The sequence below is a fragment of the Habropoda laboriosa genome, unplaced genomic scaffold (genome assembly GCF_001263275.1).
Source record: "Habropoda laboriosa isolate 0110345459 unplaced genomic scaffold, ASM126327v1 scaffold186, whole genome shotgun sequence".
Lineage (NCBI taxonomy): Eukaryota > Metazoa > Arthropoda > Insecta > Hymenoptera > Apidae > Habropoda > Habropoda laboriosa.
Genome location: NW_017100427.1, coordinates 1,239,381 through 1,257,211, shown reverse-complemented (window position 1 = coordinate 1,257,211; position 17,831 = coordinate 1,239,381). Strand labels below are relative to the sequence as shown.

The 17,831-nt window shown below is 37.5% G+C and overlaps 1 protein-coding gene across 2 annotated transcripts; it reads left to right on the top strand.

Annotated features, from left to right (window-relative positions):
* The first annotated feature begins 11,690 nt into the window (after window positions 1-11,690).
* Window positions 11,691-13,582, top strand: LOC108575575 (oxidative stress-responsive serine-rich protein 1). Of its 2 annotated transcripts, none has more exons than XM_017938397.1 (2): window positions 11,691-12,046; window positions 12,877-13,582. In XM_017938397.1, the coding sequence occupies exons 1-2, from the start codon at window positions 11,931-11,933 to the stop codon at window positions 13,562-13,564; spliced, it is 804 nt and encodes a 267-aa protein (XP_017793886.1). In that variant the 5' UTR covers window positions 11,691-11,930; the 3' UTR covers window positions 13,565-13,582. The 2 variants fall into 2 exon arrangements, with proteins under 2 accessions (XP_017793886.1, XP_017793888.1); XM_017938399.1 differs by lacking the exon at window positions 11,691-12,046 and adding an exon at window positions 12,297-12,362.
* The last annotated feature ends 4,249 nt before the right edge of the window (window positions 13,583-17,831 follow it).

Below are 17,831 nucleotides of genomic sequence, written 5' to 3'. Positions count from 1 at the left end.
TCATTTTCATCAGAAAAATCTCACCAACATGTTAAAAAAAATTTCAGATGGAAAAAAGTAAAATTAAAGAAATTATATTTTTCTATTATGAATTGTCGAGCCGTGAAATCTCGTAAAAGAAACCGAGTGGTGTAGCGTCACACGCGGCGAGGATAACATAGGCGTAGGACCATCTATACTGACACTTGTAGAATCCAAACTGACCGACACTTGTAGAGAATTTACTGTAATTTGAAAGGGTGAATGAAGTGGAAGACAAATTTCGTTTTACGGAAGAAATGGCAAAAAATGGTAGGACATTTCGAAACTAAATTTTGTAACATTTTCAATTTTAAAAAATTGTAGGAGAAAGTTGAAAGTTACACGTATATCCTCTAAAAAATTTGAAATTTTTCATTTACTAATTACCTGTGAAAAAAATTCCCAAACTTTGCCTATTTTTAGACACCACAGGGTGGTGTACCTTAAATATCTCATAAACTATTAAACGTCTACGCTCAAAATTGAACACAGCCGTACATCTTCCGATTCTTTATCCACCCGCAAACTTTCATAAAAATCCGCAAGCTATATTTCATGTGTTCCTCTTGTAACACGAACATCCTTTTTGTTGTTGCACGGTAATTGACGCTTACCGCGTTCCTTTTTCAAAACGCACCGCCTGCATACGCTGACAAATAAGAGCAGCTGCGAGCATTTGTCTTCCTGCAATAATACACGGACCGTGAAGTGTTGAGAACGTTCGCTCGCATAATTCCGGGGCGAACAATTCCTCCGTGATCTCGAAGATTTCTCGAATCCCCATGAAAAATTCACGCCGGTGTGTATTTCGTTCGGCACCGTTGCCCGGAATTTAATCGAATCTTTAAACACTCGCTGCCTCCATATTTGCCCTGTGCAGTTAGCAAGATGCGCTATCAATCATTCCGAGCACGCAATTAGAGAAGCACAAGTCTCTCTATCTATCTCCAACCAGAGATTTGTCCTTATTTTCCCATCTCACACAGCTGCAATTTACTTTTCCGCAGTTCCTCGAGCGTGCAGAAACGGTATACAAATTTGAAAAGAAAGCACCTAAAAAAACGTATACTCGTGCCATTTTGCTCGCTTTACGGCGGTTATTTACAAGGCGTGTGAGGCGACACAAACCTTACACTGTCACCAAATCGTCAAAACAATGATTCTTCATCGTGGTTTAAAGGAAATAATAGATTTCTTCTATTAAGAAGAGGGATTTTTAATTTCCTAATACAGGTGTGTCTTTGATATTCGTTCAGAGTTTGAATCTTTCCGTCTATATTGCTCGCAGCTGAAATTATCTAGAAAATCTTAGAATAATCGTGTCGGAGGTGTAAAAGGGAAAAATGAAATTCGAGCTGCGACGAGCGAAATATAACCAGACTTCAGCGTAAATCATATTTTTCACCGTTCTGGTAACACTAAAGAGGTGATTGTCCCTTAAATCGTTTTACTGCTTCAACATGTTCCAGCAATGTCGCTTCGTCAATGGAAATTTTTAATTGCTGTCTAGTAACTCGTGAATTAAGACTCCTACACGGTTGGCGCGCTGATTTACGAGCCCTAAACGTCGTTTGTCCTTTGGTACTGTGGACAGACATTAGGCTATCATATGTACGTGGCGACGTGATGAAGTGCTTTGTCCGTTTTCCTTCGTTTTTTTCCTCCTCCTCTTCTTCTTTTTCCAAGTTGCAAAGATGATTTATACATACGAACTGCCTTTTATGATCGCGCCTCTATCTTCTCCCTCGTCGTTTCAAATCACTTCTCAGCGTATCCCATCCTCGGTGTTCCGCATTCACAAAACGTTTCAAGAAACGCGCGGATCTTGTTCCATTGAAACGTAATCAAGATTTATGCGATTCGGTTGGAAGCACCTCGAATGATTTGTGGCGAGTGTAACACCGCCGTTATAACATTAATACCTGAATAATTCCCATTAGCGTCTCGATGTTATTTGATATTCGAAACGTTTAAATAATTTGCAATTTTCGCTTGGAGAAATCCTCGCAGAACGTTTCGAGACTTGTGCGATTTCGTTGGAAATACGTGAAATGATTTGTGGCAAATGTAGAACGAGTTTTAACGTTAATACTTGAATAATTTTCCATTGAAGTCTCGATGGTATTTAATATTTGGAAGGTTTAAACAATTTGAAATTTTCACTCGGAGAAATCTTGGCAAAATGTTTGAAGAAACCCGTGGATCTCGCGTTCCATTGAAGCATAAATCAGGATTTATGCGATTTTGTTCAAAATACCGATAAGGTTAATGCTTAAATAATTTCCCTCAAAATCGTCTCAATTTTGACATTAGAGAAATTTTCACAAAATCTTTCAAAATTTACGCGATTCGGTTGTTAATCCTCAAATGAGCTGAGACAAACATAGCCTCACTGTTAACGTTAATACTTAAGTAATTTCCATTAAAGTCTTGATATTATTTAATACTTGAAATGTTTAAATAATTTTCAACTTTCACTCGGAGAAATCTTCCCAAAACCTACCAAAAAACGCTTGGATCTCCTTCCATTGAAGCGTAATTAGAATTTACACGATTCGGTTGAAAAAGCTTCTCAAACGAATGAAAAACTAATTTTCAATTCTGACATTAGAGATCTTCAACGACGCATCCTTCTGTGCAGCCATCTTGTCTGCAGACGCATGAACCGCGACCGCGAAACTCTACTAAGTTAGCCCGGTGCTGTAACGGGCATAAATATAGAAGTATAAACAGTAAGAACGTTATTAATTTTCTTGCAAACAACACGCGCATTTCTTGCAAGAGGATCTTGGATTGCGACCAACTGCTCCGGCTGCTACGTCCCCCTCATCAATTACAATTATTGTCAAGCAACTCCACCCGAATCTGCGGTCGGCCAGTAGCAAGAGAAGAAGCCTGTGCTCGAAAGAATTCGAGCAAAGGTCGACGTTGGGATAATTCTTTATTTTTAACCTCCGCAAGCTTCTTCGATGTAACGACCGAGCAATTTCGTGGGCGTCGACATCCAGTAGAAGAGAGATGTCTGATCGGTGGTGATCGAATCTCGTCTAATTTTACACTCGATCCTCGAGTCTGCTTAAACATCTTTTCCTCCCTTCTGTACAATCATACGAAATTTATCACAAATTTCTTTTCTTTTTTTATTTTATTCGATTTGATAGAATTCCAGGAATTTTCCTGTTCTTTGATGTACGACGGGGATCCTCGAGCCTGCTTAAACATTTTTGCCTCCCTTCTGTACAATCACACGAAATTTATTAGGAAATTCGATTTTACTCCATTTGATAGAATTTGAGGAATTTTCCTTTGTTCTTCGATGTACGACGGGGATGTATCTCGTCTTGGAATATGCGTAAGCGACGAGGTTGAGGTTGCTTCATTTTTAACCTTCTCCTCGAGCGAAAACTTAATTTGTTCGTTCGTCACCGTCCATTTTTCACTTTGCCAGGTTTAAACGCGGTGCAAACACGAAGCACACGGTTTCTCCAACGGGTCTCTAACCAGCCTGAGCGTTCGCTTTGTTTCCTGACAAATGAATCGTTTGTTTGAGCAATTCATCCAGACTATTTCCTAACACGTTAAGCACAGATTCTTGTTCCACAAAAATAGGTTTTGCCGCAACGTGTTCTGGTTAGACATTGTATAGATCGGGTATCTCGCCCTCTCGATGTGCTTTCTGGTCTCGGGTTTCGGTACCCTGTGCTCCCTTTTTTGGGTTTCGGGTGAACTTTCTCTTGCTATTCTTCATTCTATCCTCAGATCCTTCTTTATGATTCGAAATTATTTGGGATTTACATTTCATCTGTTCTTTAATTTATTTTTATTTGTAACAGTCAAACTGTGCCACTAATTTCTCTGAAATTATTTCACATGGGACCACACTACCAGGTCAAAATTTCGGACCACTGTGCATCATGTCACAGAAAAGTTTCCAGAGAAAAGTTAGCAACTTCGAGAATCTTTTAGCAAATATTTTCATACACTCGTAATTAATCGAAATGAAATAAATTACCATCGATCTCTGCAACGCTAATTTGAAATCTACGAAAAATTAGTCTCAAACTTTTGGTCCACCATTTCATAAATATTTAATTTTATTTTTATTGGCATTAGAAACTTCGTCTTTGAGAATAATAATAATCCAAAAAAAACTGTCATACATAAGAATATTCGTTTAATTTTTCCCCCAGTTTCCTCGTTATTTCAGAACAAATCATCTCACTTCCCCTGTCTTTCACAACATCAAAATCCACATAAATCCCAAATTTCCTCCCTCGTTTTCCACAATTGCTAAATGAAAACAAAACCAGCGCGCCACATATACTTCACACAGTCATTCCCATCGTCATCGTGTTTATAATATACGACGTTGGTCCAACAGTAAGCTAGAAATTGCACCTCTCCTTGTACCCTATAAATCTAACTGGAGCGTTACAACGGGGACTGCAGCGCATCAATCTAATTATGCCGGAAACAAAAGTATCGCCAAAAGTCGCGAAAAAAAGAGAGGAGAGCGTAAGTCAGTGGGAAGATTTACGAGGCGAACACGGCAAAGGAAGAAGGAAACCGATAAAACAGACGTTGGAAATTGACGATCGCGTTAAAAGCGACTCTTCTAACGTCTAATGCGCATGGTACCACTTATGCGAAGCGTGGCGAACGCACATGCGTGTACCACTCGTAGGATCGACGGAGACTTTTGCCCGTTCACGCGTACACTGCTAAACACGTTGCTCGTAAAATATAGCGAAATCAAAGAAGGGGCGATTTACGAGTTCTAAAATTGTAGGAAACTTCGCACCCTCGTTCGTTAGATGCGTGTACACTTACTCTATCGCCCAGCTCTACGAACTAAATACGGTCCCGTAAAGGGAGGTGCCTCTGTCGCATAAACAGTATGACCGAATGAAATTACCAAATGATTTTTACGATACGACGGTTACGTTTTGCTATAAAAAGAACGACAAGGTCCGATATATCTCTCGGTTTATCGCATTTTGATTGACTTCAGCTGGTGTTCGGTGCCAGCCAAAGAATGTTCGCCTCGTTTCATTTTATTGGGAATGTTTATATTTGCTGATAATATCTCGCTATAATCAGAAATCACCAAATTGATTGCACCGATATGTTCAATTATCGAATACACTTTTTCGATCGTAATTTAATTTTACTGCCAATGTTAATATTTAGGCAAAATATATTGCTACAATCAGAAATCTTCAAATTGACTAGATTTCTCGTCGATTTTTTACGATCGTAATTTAATTTTAGCGGCAATATTTCTGTTCGATAACAATATACCGCTATAATAAGGAATTTCTAAATTGATTATGGTAATACACTACCGGCCAAAAGTTTCGAATCACCCACCACTTTTCATCAATATCAATTCTGCTGCGAATTTTTTATAGATTTGAAGTTTATCTCAATTCTACATTTATCAATTTATCTCGTATCAATTGATTCGAGCGATAAAAAATTCTCAAAGTCGCTGACTTTTTTCTGGAAATTTTTCTGTAAATTGTGATTCCAAACGTTTGGCCGGTAGTGTAGATGCAATTATTTCCAGAATTTAATGCATTTGATTCTTTTTTATCTTTGCTATTTTATTTCGGTAATTATAATCAGAGGATTGTTTAATTGTTGCTGTTATTTTATGGTTAAGTGTGCGTGCTTTTGTGAACTAAAATTTTGTTAAGATTGACTTACGATAAACTCGACAATTTTTGTATCGTATATATTCAATAATTAAATCAGATCTTTCGAATTTATATTTCAGGAGAATTATTTAACCGACTATACAAACAACTATTATCCACTCTCACTATTTCGCAATCCTGTTTCATGATTATTTATGATACGAAACGTTTCTAGCGAATAATGTATTCGTTGAGAACGGCGAAACAGGTTTTTTTTCGTTGGTACAAGATTTACGAGCGATCGCGTGTCACCAATAGAGGCGTCGAATTGGCTGCAGTTTCTAATGTATTCCAGCGGATTGCAAATTTTGAGAGGTATTTCCGTGCCAAACACGTGGCGCCTGGACAAGATACGTTATCCGTGTAAACGTTTATGTTCATAGTGTGCAACAACTGCTAATCTCGGTTCGGAAAATATACAGCGAATGTGGAATATCTTTCGGATTTTCCACTTGGAAAAGAAATCTGAATCATTGGATGCGAGCTTCCCGAGTTGGCTTCTACTCAAGAAATTTCCAACAAACTGTATATTTCATAGTTAAAACGGAATAATCACCGATTTCAATGGAACTTTGCTACATGATAGTACTGAAAGAAATATTTCACACGTGTTTTTTTATATAAGCAATCTTTCACAGTGAAGGGGTGAAAATCGCCCTAATATTTCGAAAAATTTGAGAAATGAAAATAAATAATGTTGCATTCTTCATCTCTATCTCTAATAATTTTCAATATATCGTACCAAATATACCCTCAACTTTGAGTGCAATTTCCACCCCTTCCATGTGGATAATTATCAACAAAAAAAAAAAAAGAAATACGTGTCAAATATTTTCTTCAGCACTATCACCTACCAAATTTTCATCAAAATCGGTGATTATCAGTTCGAGATGTTCCCTGGTTAATATTCAAGTAATTTAACAATTAATTCTCAACACTCGAAATTCCACCACTTCGACCAAAAAGTTCCCCCTTGTTACTTAATCGCCGCAATTCACGTTCTCCGAGGCGAGAAAACGAAGGAAAACAAGAGAGGGCTCAACGCTCGAATCGCCATGACTTCGGGAAATGCATGTAAACGAAATGCTTTTAGAAGACTTCCAGCAAATTACGCGGAAGTGGCCCGGGGAATGTGTCGAAAGTACATGTCGTTCCACCAGAGAAATCCTACGGCTATTTCCGTCATGGTTGTCCCGACAATCCCCCCCTTGTTTCAAACACCCCCGCTGAAAGTCTCACGCGACACGTTCCAGCATAAGGGCTCTCATAAATATCATCCGATGCCTTTGGCCGCGGTTGTCGACGCTGTCGCGTCGGCGGACAGCCTCCTTGGTTCTCTAGGTGGGACCGCAGTGGAGACGCGCCATTTAGCTGATTAGGGTGTCAGGAAATAAAGAGGGGAGGGCTGTGGATAAATCGCCGACACGCATAACTCTCGCGGTACACCCAACGCGAATCGACCAGAAAATTATAGCGGTGAGATTTTCGGCACTAATCGACGCGGCGTTTCACTTCCGAGATCTCGATCGTTTAAGGAAAAGTTCTTCTTCTTCCTACGATAGGCGAGTAAGTAAGAGAGATTTTCACGGTGAAGAAGTGAAACTATGGCTGCAAGTTACCAGTTTGGTAGTTTAGAGAGTGTTTCCGCGGGAGCGGTTAGTAAACGATCGTTGTATTCTGTTTTAGACGCAACGACGGTGCCAGTTTCGCGGCAAAGAAACAGTAAGGTTTAATCATCTAAGATTAGGCTCGTTAAGTATGCGGCCGGGGCGGCTAGAGCTCTTCGAAACGATTTTCTTGCTTGTTTTCGCACGACTTCGAACGATTCCGTTGGTTATTAAAATGATCTAGTAATAGCGCACCGTGGAAATTCGGACGGAGAGGTACCAGAAACGATGCATAAAATAAGTAGTACGCTAAGACTTAATAAACAAGCTTAATTGACAATTTAAGCTCAGGCTGTGATCCAGAGAAACGTGCGTTTCATGTGTTAACGATATTGCTGATAAGTTGCGCGCCGGTTGGATTTTAAGCAAGTGGGTCAGAATAGTGTGTCACGAGGAAGAATAGAATTGTTTCGGAATCTCTGTATTCGCGTTTCGGTATAATACCGATTTTAGAAAACAAAAAGAATATTTAGAGAGTAATCTAATCGTACGATTTGCAATTAAAGAGGATCTTCTTGAGGATTATCTACCAAATTGTCGGCAAAACGAAATTTTTAGATTGCCAGAAAGACGGCGGTACTTTTGAAGTTACAATTCGTCGCGGTTATAGTTGGTGGAAGCGATGCAGCGAGGTCGTAAATTGAAGCATTAAGTAGAGACGCACGCAAGACCATTCGTTATTTGTGAATTGATATCTAAAATTTCCGCTTGTAAGAAATTTCCTGCTTGATAAAAATGAACTTGCAATTGTCGACGATTATGGCGCAAATTTTTTAAATATTGCAATTTCTGCTAATATTCTTCTTCGTGCAACTGAAAATGGAATTGCCCTGAGCAAAGTTCGAATTCCTTATCTCTCTCGAATTGCTGTTTTGTCGTTCAAACTACCAGTGCTTTAACACCTGACTGATTTTACTACCTCACTACGTATAATCCCTTCCACCGACTATTAATATTCTACTTTTATCAATTTTAAACGAAACATTTATTAAAATAACGAGTCACTGGTCATATACGTAGTGGGTCTTTTTTGACCCAAAGCCCTCAAGTTTACAGTCGAACGGAAAATTTCACTAAGGTTAAACGAAATATTTATTAAACTAAGTTTTCACAAAAATCTCAGAGGGTTGGTGAAACTGAATTTCTTTTGCAATAAGAAAAATAATATGAAATACAAATTTAAAAAAGTGTGACCAAAATCGAGAGAAAATATCTATCTTAGAACGCAGCAACTGTGCACGATAATTGAATACTTTCTTTCAACGCTCATGAGATCCTCGAACGACAGAATGATCCTTCGACGCCTAACTGATTTCACCATCCAACTCTATCCCTTCCACCGACTCTACACCGAGCGCAGATAGGTCGTACAACCGTTAGCGGCACCTCCGTCGAATCTCCGCAGGATCACGCGGATCAAGTTCGCCTGCATTCGATCACGTTAATAATACCCGGGAGAAACAGATGTCGACGACAAGCCGTAACGGCACCGGTCGCGTACAATGTATCAAACTGGCGTTAATGAGACATGTTCCAGCATACATACGCGCGCAGTAAGTGGCGCGTCTACAAAGTTGCGCGGCATCCTGCCGGGTGTATTCGTCTGCGGTGCACATTGTCGAGGAGGATTTATCAGTTATTGCCGCGTGTCGCGGCCAGTTATTGTCAGGGAAACGTACCGAGGATCGTAAAGATCACTCAGCCGGCGATCTTGAAATACAAATTTATCGCGCGTTGCTCGAGCCGCGATTGAGAACGCGTTTCACGCGGCCTTTTCTCTAAACCCGTGTGCAAATCCGCAGGAAGTGAACGTGGCCGAGGATCGTGGGTGTGCCACGTACGTGTGCCACAACGGTTGGCATCGAGCCAGCCCGCGTTTCTGGCCGCTTAAGCGAGAAAACGAGACAAGCATCGAACAGGGTCTCCCCGTCTTCGGGAGAGATCTCGCGAGTCTTGTCAATCGGTACAGTCGATCCGCTTTCACGCTTTGAACACCGACGGACAACCTGCGTGTACGTTAGTTCGGCGAAGATGATCAATACGGCTAATCAACTTGTACGCAGTGTCCCGTGAGTTTTCGTGTAAAATTTGCTGGCGTACTCTGCGAGCAAATGTGAGGGAAAATGTCGCATGAATGCTTCGTTAATAAGTTCAACGGGAACGCCGGTGGTAAGTATTGTAATTTATGGAAGCATCGAATTTGGCGATTTTTATTTTTCGCGTTGGTAAATAGATATGTTGTTTATTTGGTTCGGCTATGGGGAAGTTTTATCAAATTGCTATTGGGTCTTTCACGTTTTAACAAAGTGACTGTAAATCTAGGATAAGTGTTTTCAGCACACCCTATATATTTGTTCGAGAAAAATATGTGAGACTATTAAGACGATTATGTATGTTATTTGTAAACTTAATACCGTTAACAGTTAATATTACTAAAAAGAAAAATATTTTAGTGAAATTGATTGTGATAACTGGATTGTGCGAGAATTTGGATCCATCAACTAGTCGGTACATTTGAATTAATAAAATTACTTAATTTCTTAATTCCTTAATTTTTTTCACTTTTACAGTTCTCTAGGTTCGTAATACGATATTTGAGCCGAACATCTTGAGTACCATTGTGAAACTCCGCGGACTATTTAATTCGAAGGAGGAAAATGGCGTTCCAATTTCCGAGGATAGACGAGCGAACTGAGCAAGCAGAGAAATATGAGAATATCGTTGAATGAAATCAACGATGGCTCCCGTTGTTTCAACCTGACGTATCCGGAGGCTCTTGAGTGCTTTTCGGCACGAGGAATTCGTAAATATTTCGCTCACACGCTAAAATAAAGCGCCTCGCGGAGTGCGTCAGGTCTTGTAAGCCTTGCCGGCTGATTCACTGGTTGTTATATACGAAATTGAACACTCCATTCGATGAAGCAAATTCTACCGACAAATATTTCCATGGCTTCGTTCGAAATTTACCGAATATCACGGCATATTTTATACGATATAATTAATAAAGATCATTGAACAATATGTTAACAAATATAATTTGGAAATTTTCAAATTTGTATTAGCTTTTTCAGATACTAATTTTTCAATAAATTCGCGAGATAATTCCCTTCGTTACACTTCATTTAAGAAACAATACAATGCATTTGTTTAAACAACGACTGTGTGATTGAATAATATTGTTAAAAAGTTTCCATTGTTAATTTCATCCCATAAACCTGTCCTATTATATACTGTGCTTTGATAAATCTAACCTAACCTAACCTTTAAAGATCTTATTTAACAAGCCTACCCTGACCTAACCTTTAAACAGCTTGTAAAAATAAAAAAAAAATAGTTAGGTATTAGATAAAGCTATCAACGACTGCATTGGTGTTAAGTTATTTTAACGGTGCTTGAAATTTGCGTGAAAGAGAGAAACGTACTACATGGTACGTGATAAGGAATATTTCCATAAATTACGACGATAAATTTGCTTTTGGTGCCGTTTTATCTAGAGATTTACACAACGAGTCGTGCGTACACGCGACGTGCATGAGCACTTCAAGATCGAAGTAAGAAACGGATCAAGCCTATCTTATTTCAGGATATTGTGCTCTAACCACGAGTTAGATCGATCCCAGGAGGCTCTCTACCAAGCTTTGTGGAAATTACGACATCCTTAATGACGCAAAGATACGTTTGATCAATATTGCGACCCGTATTTTCGTTCTACTTAAATCTTGGCAGCCTATGCAGTGGCCATAAATGCAATGCAAGGGATCTGTCAAAGTAAAGTTGCACGCGATTCAACCATATTACGTCTATACGTTACAAGAATACATATATGTATACATGTTTATTCCTACAAACTCTAATCGAATTTGAACGACCGTGACTGTGCAAACGTCATTTGTAGTAAATACACGAGTACGATAAGAGGTTATGTTTCTCGTAGGAGAAACCCATATCTAGTAAAAGGTAAACAATATTATGAAAAATATGGAAAGTGCGTAGATTGAAATATCGAATATCCAGTTTATTTTTCTACGTAGTAATTAATACGTTTCTTGGAATTACTCACGTGTGTATCGATCACGCAGTAAATTCTGTAGACGATAGATGAACCTTTGTCCTGATGAAGCTCTCCTTTGTATACATCGATAAAAGTTTCGAAAGTTTAAATGGCGTCGTTAGGCGCGCAATAAGGATGCACTTGAAGCGCCATCTGGAGTCGTTGCTTCCGCTATCGAGCAGCAGTAGAATGGCAGTTGCGCGCAAAAGTCTGTTTATTTACGTGCTGTCGATGATTAATTGATCGCGAAGTCGCGTCCACGAGCGGTATCTGATGAGTGAGTTCCGTAATAGCGGTATTGAAATGGTGCACGCGTGAAATATTGTAAATACAAGAACGGATTTAAAAGAGAAACGCAGTGAATGTTGTTGAGGAATTCAGCCTGTCGTCATCATCGTTCTAACCTATTTCACGAAACATTGTATTCTTCATTCTGGAATTTTCCGACGCGCTGCCAACGTTTGTTTGCCAACAGTGATTCGGCATGATGCCATGTTCCCGCAAACACTGAGCACAGAACCATGCAAAATTATTAGCATGGCTGACGAAGTATTGCCGGCGAGTTTGGAGAAGCTCGAAATTGATCGTCTCTCCTCGAGCTGTCCTCAGTAAGCATTTACCGCCGAAAGCTCATTTAAAGCGCCTGCTCCTCACAACCGTCCCTTTCCATTCCCTCGAACATTCTGAATCCCCGGTGAGCCCGTTCGATGTATCGGATCGTAGCAGTTTTGCGACTCAACCCCTTTTCACGCGCGGTCAAGGTCTTCGGCTAACGTTACCTCATTTTGCAAACTACGTGACGATTTCTGTTTACGTTGCACGTGTTTTTGATTTATTAATGATGCAAGCGCTCGTGAACACACATTTCAACAATCGTCATTTCTTATTCTTAATGGTGCAAAATAACAACATTCAGTGTGATCTGTAAGCAAACCGATATGTTTACATATTATGAACAAGCTTAAAAGGCGTCGTAACGTTATCTACGTTCACGAAATGTTGTTCATGAATAATTTGCGCGTTAATACGATCGAGAAACCGAAATAGAATACAAGTGAAGTGTAAAAAAATTGATGTTACGAGTTCAAATGTGTCAGTGTGAACAAAATGTTTTTTTAACATAGTTTAATTGAATTAATGTCATACTTTGCATAGTTCTAATATGAATTCATTTAGTCGGACGCTGTTGCATAAGCGTCAAAAGAATAGACATTTACCAATATTTGATTCAAGGTTATGTGCCAAGAATGATGAATCATCACTAGATGATTTTTAATCATTCGTTTGTTAACGGTCGAATAATATTTTTAAATTTCGTTTTCAACTAAATTCTATCTAATTTTAATTGTGGAATACAACTTTGTAAAGAAATATCTGTTATTTCTGATCATTGTGTTTACTTAAAGTAGTTTGTCAACACTACTTTCTATTGTTTCAGTATTACACCTACTGACAAAGCAAAGTCAACAAATCCATTCAGAACAACAACTAAAAGTGTCAATTCTGACTGCAGTCATTTGTTTCAAAGGAGATCAATGCCTATTAGGCCAACATTAAATACAATCAGCTCCAGAGGCGTAAAGAGCACAACGAATTTCAAACCATCAAAAAATGAAAGAGTACTTGATAAAAATAAGAAAAACTCAATAATCAAAGAGGCTGTTTTAAAATTAAATGATACTGGCACTAACTGTCTTAGTGATAATCTAGAGAATACGTTGCTTAAAGAAACATGTAAATTTAGTATTTGTGGTAAAAATTCAAAGATTTTTGGCCATGGTTCGGTCACAAAGGACTTTAAAGCACTAAATATTAGTCAAGATTCTAGACAAGCTAAGGACGATACCAGCATTCAAGATAATTACCAAGCTAGTAGCTTTCAACGGGCACGTAGTAATACGATGCCAAGTTTGAAAAGAGGACCTGGCCCAGGTGGAGGCAATAACAGTCAATCAGAAACACCTAGTTCAACTGGTCAGCCTTCGAGTTCAAATACATGTTCAGTACAAGCACGAATATCTCCACCTTCGTGTGATGTCACTATTGACGAGCTTGCCAGCTACTTCGAGGAGTTTGTTCATATTCCAAAGAAGATGTCACATATGGCAGAAATGATGTATATTTAACTATAATATATTGAATTATAACAGACAGATTTCTTATACAGTTTTTCAAAGACTAGAATGCAACGTTTATGCATGGTCACAAGTCTAAATGCTGTATGTTTGCTACGAATCCAATTTAATTTGGTACCTAAATTATACATAATATAGAATAAAAAATAAAAAATTTGAAAATTCTGCATTTTTGTAGAGAAAAAGAGTATTAAAAATGATTGAATTGAACTATCATTTTAGTGATAAATATAAAAAAAAAGAGGGTAAAAATCATGAAGATAATAAAATAAGATGTACATTTGTTTTCTAAAATTATTTGTGTCAAACTACTTCATTTAGTTTCTAATGGAGAAGATTTAATGTCTTTCTTCATAAAATTTTTGTATCGCGAAATGAAGCATTGGTACTAGAATAAATTTCTTGAAACTAACATATTGTATTATTAAAACTCCCAACCTCCTACTACACGTATGTGGACAAAAAATAATATTGTGTCAAGTGGATAAAATATATATAAATATCATTTGACACTCTTTTGTTAATATGATACATAATATATTTATCTGCATAGGCTTATGGTACTTAATACAATGATACAAATTAACCGTTAAATTACTTAATGATAATAAGCTTTGGTACGTAAACAATGACAATATATTGATCCGTTTTTACTTTAGGTTGTTATATGTGGGTAAGTACAGATATCCAAAATAATAAGAATATTACTCAATTTACATATTAGAACACTTCACTACTATCATGTACCAGAAAACTTAACCTGCTTTAAGGTTAGAATATAACTATTTGGTTTATCGTCAGGGTTAAATCACACGTTCTCTTATTTACGTTGCACAACAAAATGATTACACTAAAAATTTGTTTCCTTTTATCGATAATTATGTACGAAATTACTCTATATTGCACTTAAGAGCTACATTCTATATAAAATTGAACTAAAGCAAGATAGCAGCGAGAACTAATATGCATATCAACTAACGAAATTATTATTCGAAGTGTTTGTACTTGTCCACATGCAACAAGGTACGCGGGAACCATGTTGACGCGCGGTGTACTGTGAAAATCTTGACGAAAGCCTAAATGCATTAAAAAATATCCATCTATTTGGTGTGCGCATCACGTGACTGTTTTCATTTTTAACATCTACGAATGGTTATTAAGCAGATTTCTGACACGTTAATTTCGTTGGTAGCCCCGCGCAATACTCAAACTCTGTATCAAAACATGAGGTCTGTCACTATATCACAGATTTATTAAAATTTCATTTGATCGGAGCCACAACGAAACGAATTTTCAAAATAGAGAAATCAAACTTTCTTTCGAAAGGATGCACCTCACAATTACGGACATAGGTTACGAATCATACAAAAATGTAAACTATCATTTTGTGTCATACTCGAAACTTGTCTCCAAGCCGAGAGACGCAGTTTTTAAACAAGCATTGTAACGTGTTTTACATTCTAACGGTAAAAGAGAGTTTTGTGGTGAAAAATCTGTGAACTAAGCACTCTAATTTACAATTGCAAGATACGCCAAAGCTGTTACGATTTTACCAACGATAAGGTCAAAGCAGTAAATATAACTACTTGATAAGAACAATAATAAAAATAGAATTAGAGTTATAAAGAGCTACTCTCGATTGATAATAGTTGACAAACATTAATAAGCTACAAAAAATTTAGCTTAAATCATTTTAACTTTATAACCTTAATATCCTATGTTTGTCCGTGGCAATGAATGGTCGAAAAATGTTAAAAAATCGATAGTCTTGTATTATCGTGTAAACCAACTAGAACATTGAGTATACTTCAGACTGCCGAAAGAGCACAATGACGATAGCTTTATTGCATTCGTAGTGGTTTCATTAAAAATAGGAACACCTAACATTGTAATCAATTTGAAATACACAGCGTCTCCCGACCAGAATTCGATTTCGAACGTATCTCGTGAAATACGTTGATGTGAATTTTCGATTGTTTTCGTTTCATAAAAGAATGCATCGAAATCTATTATCCGAAATGCAATAAAAAGATTGTGCTTGCTCGAAATTCTTATTCAAAGGTTGACAAAACGAAGAATAATAACACACGTATAAAATAGGAACAGTTTCTGAACTACAGCCAAATTGTGCCTTTTGTACTAACGTCATACGAAAACACGAAATTTCAATTACGCATGTATATAAAATCCGATATCCGTGTGAGAAATTTTGTCGGAGCACAGTGATCAAATACAAACTCGAATGTGGTTGTTGTTGTTGTTCTCTGTTCTTTTTCTAACACAATATCAGTCTCTAGGTCAAGTGGAAAGGCCACATGATGCCCTTACCAGTATTTTATAACATTTAAATATACTACTCTCTTCGTCTTGTTCGGATGAAATGATGTACAATGCGACAGTGTGACCCATTCAATATGGAGAAAAATCAAACGTATTTACTTTTCTATCCATGATGGACATGTGTTCCACCGTCCGACGAATAATCGTATTCGTGCATGATTGTATTTCATACCTCTACGAACTATGGCGACAACATGATCGTTAGCAAAAAACCTCGAATGACCCATTCTCCATGAGAAACGCAACAACATTTTGATCGGTATAAAATGCTCATAGAAAAAGTTTTTTTACTGGACGTAATACAGCTACCTTTCTAACTCTACGTAAACATGATGCTTTTTCACGTGCATTCACCGCATCATACTATATAAAATAAATTAGTCAACTCACACAATGAAGGTATGGTGTTTTGCCTCGCTAATTATAGTAAAAAACATTAGATTATCGGTATACTATATGTAATGCGGCAATATAATGTCGAGTTCGCGACGTGTCCCGGTAAACGTAAGCCGTAAAAAGATGTTCCCGACAGCAGAGTCAGATATTACCGATCGGTAATATCGACGATTATCGGAACAGATTAGTAGCTGCTTTGTCTAGACGTTTCGTGCGCTGCAGTTCGTTTCTATGAAAACGTAACGGTTTCTTTTCTATTGAGCAATGGTTACGGGCCGTATTATGAGGAGCACGACATTTTATTGCTCGTTTTTACTTTACTGTCACGGCAAGATGCGCGTGAAAAAAATACCACACATACACAGGTGTAACAATTCACGACAGTCACGTACATAATCTCTCTCTCTCTCTCTATCTATCGTATCTCTCTTTCTCTCTTGCACTCTTTCACACTTCCCTTATCACTCGTTTATCATCATTTTCTCTCGCACTTTTTTTCCCTTAACTTTTTATTTATCCTTTTCTTGTAGTTTCTTATTCGTTTAAATGTTTTAATATCTAAAGTGTCATAATGGCTCATCTTGCTTTTATCGTGACATAATTCAGTGTACGTCTAGGGACTTACGTCTAACGATACGTTCCACGTGGGGGACGACCATGACGAGACAACGATACATGTCCTCGGAATTGAAACCCTCTCTCTCTCTCTCTCTCTTTCTTTCTGGGAAAATTTCTTGTACAACAGAATTACAAAAAGAAAAAGAAAAAAGAAGATGAATTCTCAGGTGTTTCACATCCCGAGGAGATTTACACATACCTCACGGCCTACCGCCTAAACTCTATCCTAATCTGTCGTTTTTTGTATGTTTAGTAGAAAATTTACAATTTTTCAGACACTTTGTACGAGCAACATCGATGACTTAAATCATTTACCTCAAGTAGTATTTTCTAGTTTCTTCTTATTTTTTTTTTTCTTTTCCGTTTTTCAATAGATTTATGCAGTTTCAAAAAAGTGTTGCCTATTTCGTGAGAACACACACAGTCGTATAACGTACGTTTTCTTTTGTATTTTTTCTTTTTTTTTTTTTCTTCTTATTAGTAACTTCTTCTTACTCTTGTTTATGTCGAATTTCAAAAGTAAAGAAAAAAGAAAAAGAGACAGCTAAATTAAAACGACGACGAGATCCGTCGTAGAACAGGTATTTCTCAGTTTGTAAGGATGCGATCACAGTAAAAAAAAAAAAGAAGATAATACGCATGTCGGAGAAAGAAACGTGGAGTTTTCGAATCCGTGTATTTGGAATATATACATATACATGTATATATATATATATGTGTATGTATATATATATATACATATATACTGTTCACAGAACAAAAATACATCGAAAAGGTTTTATCATTCACATATAAAACGTATTTAATCTCTCGTATAAAATATTGTCCTACTCGACGTATCGTTCGTAAATCAGACGAAAAACTCGTTTACTCCTAGTTTACATATTTTAATAGAATCTGATTG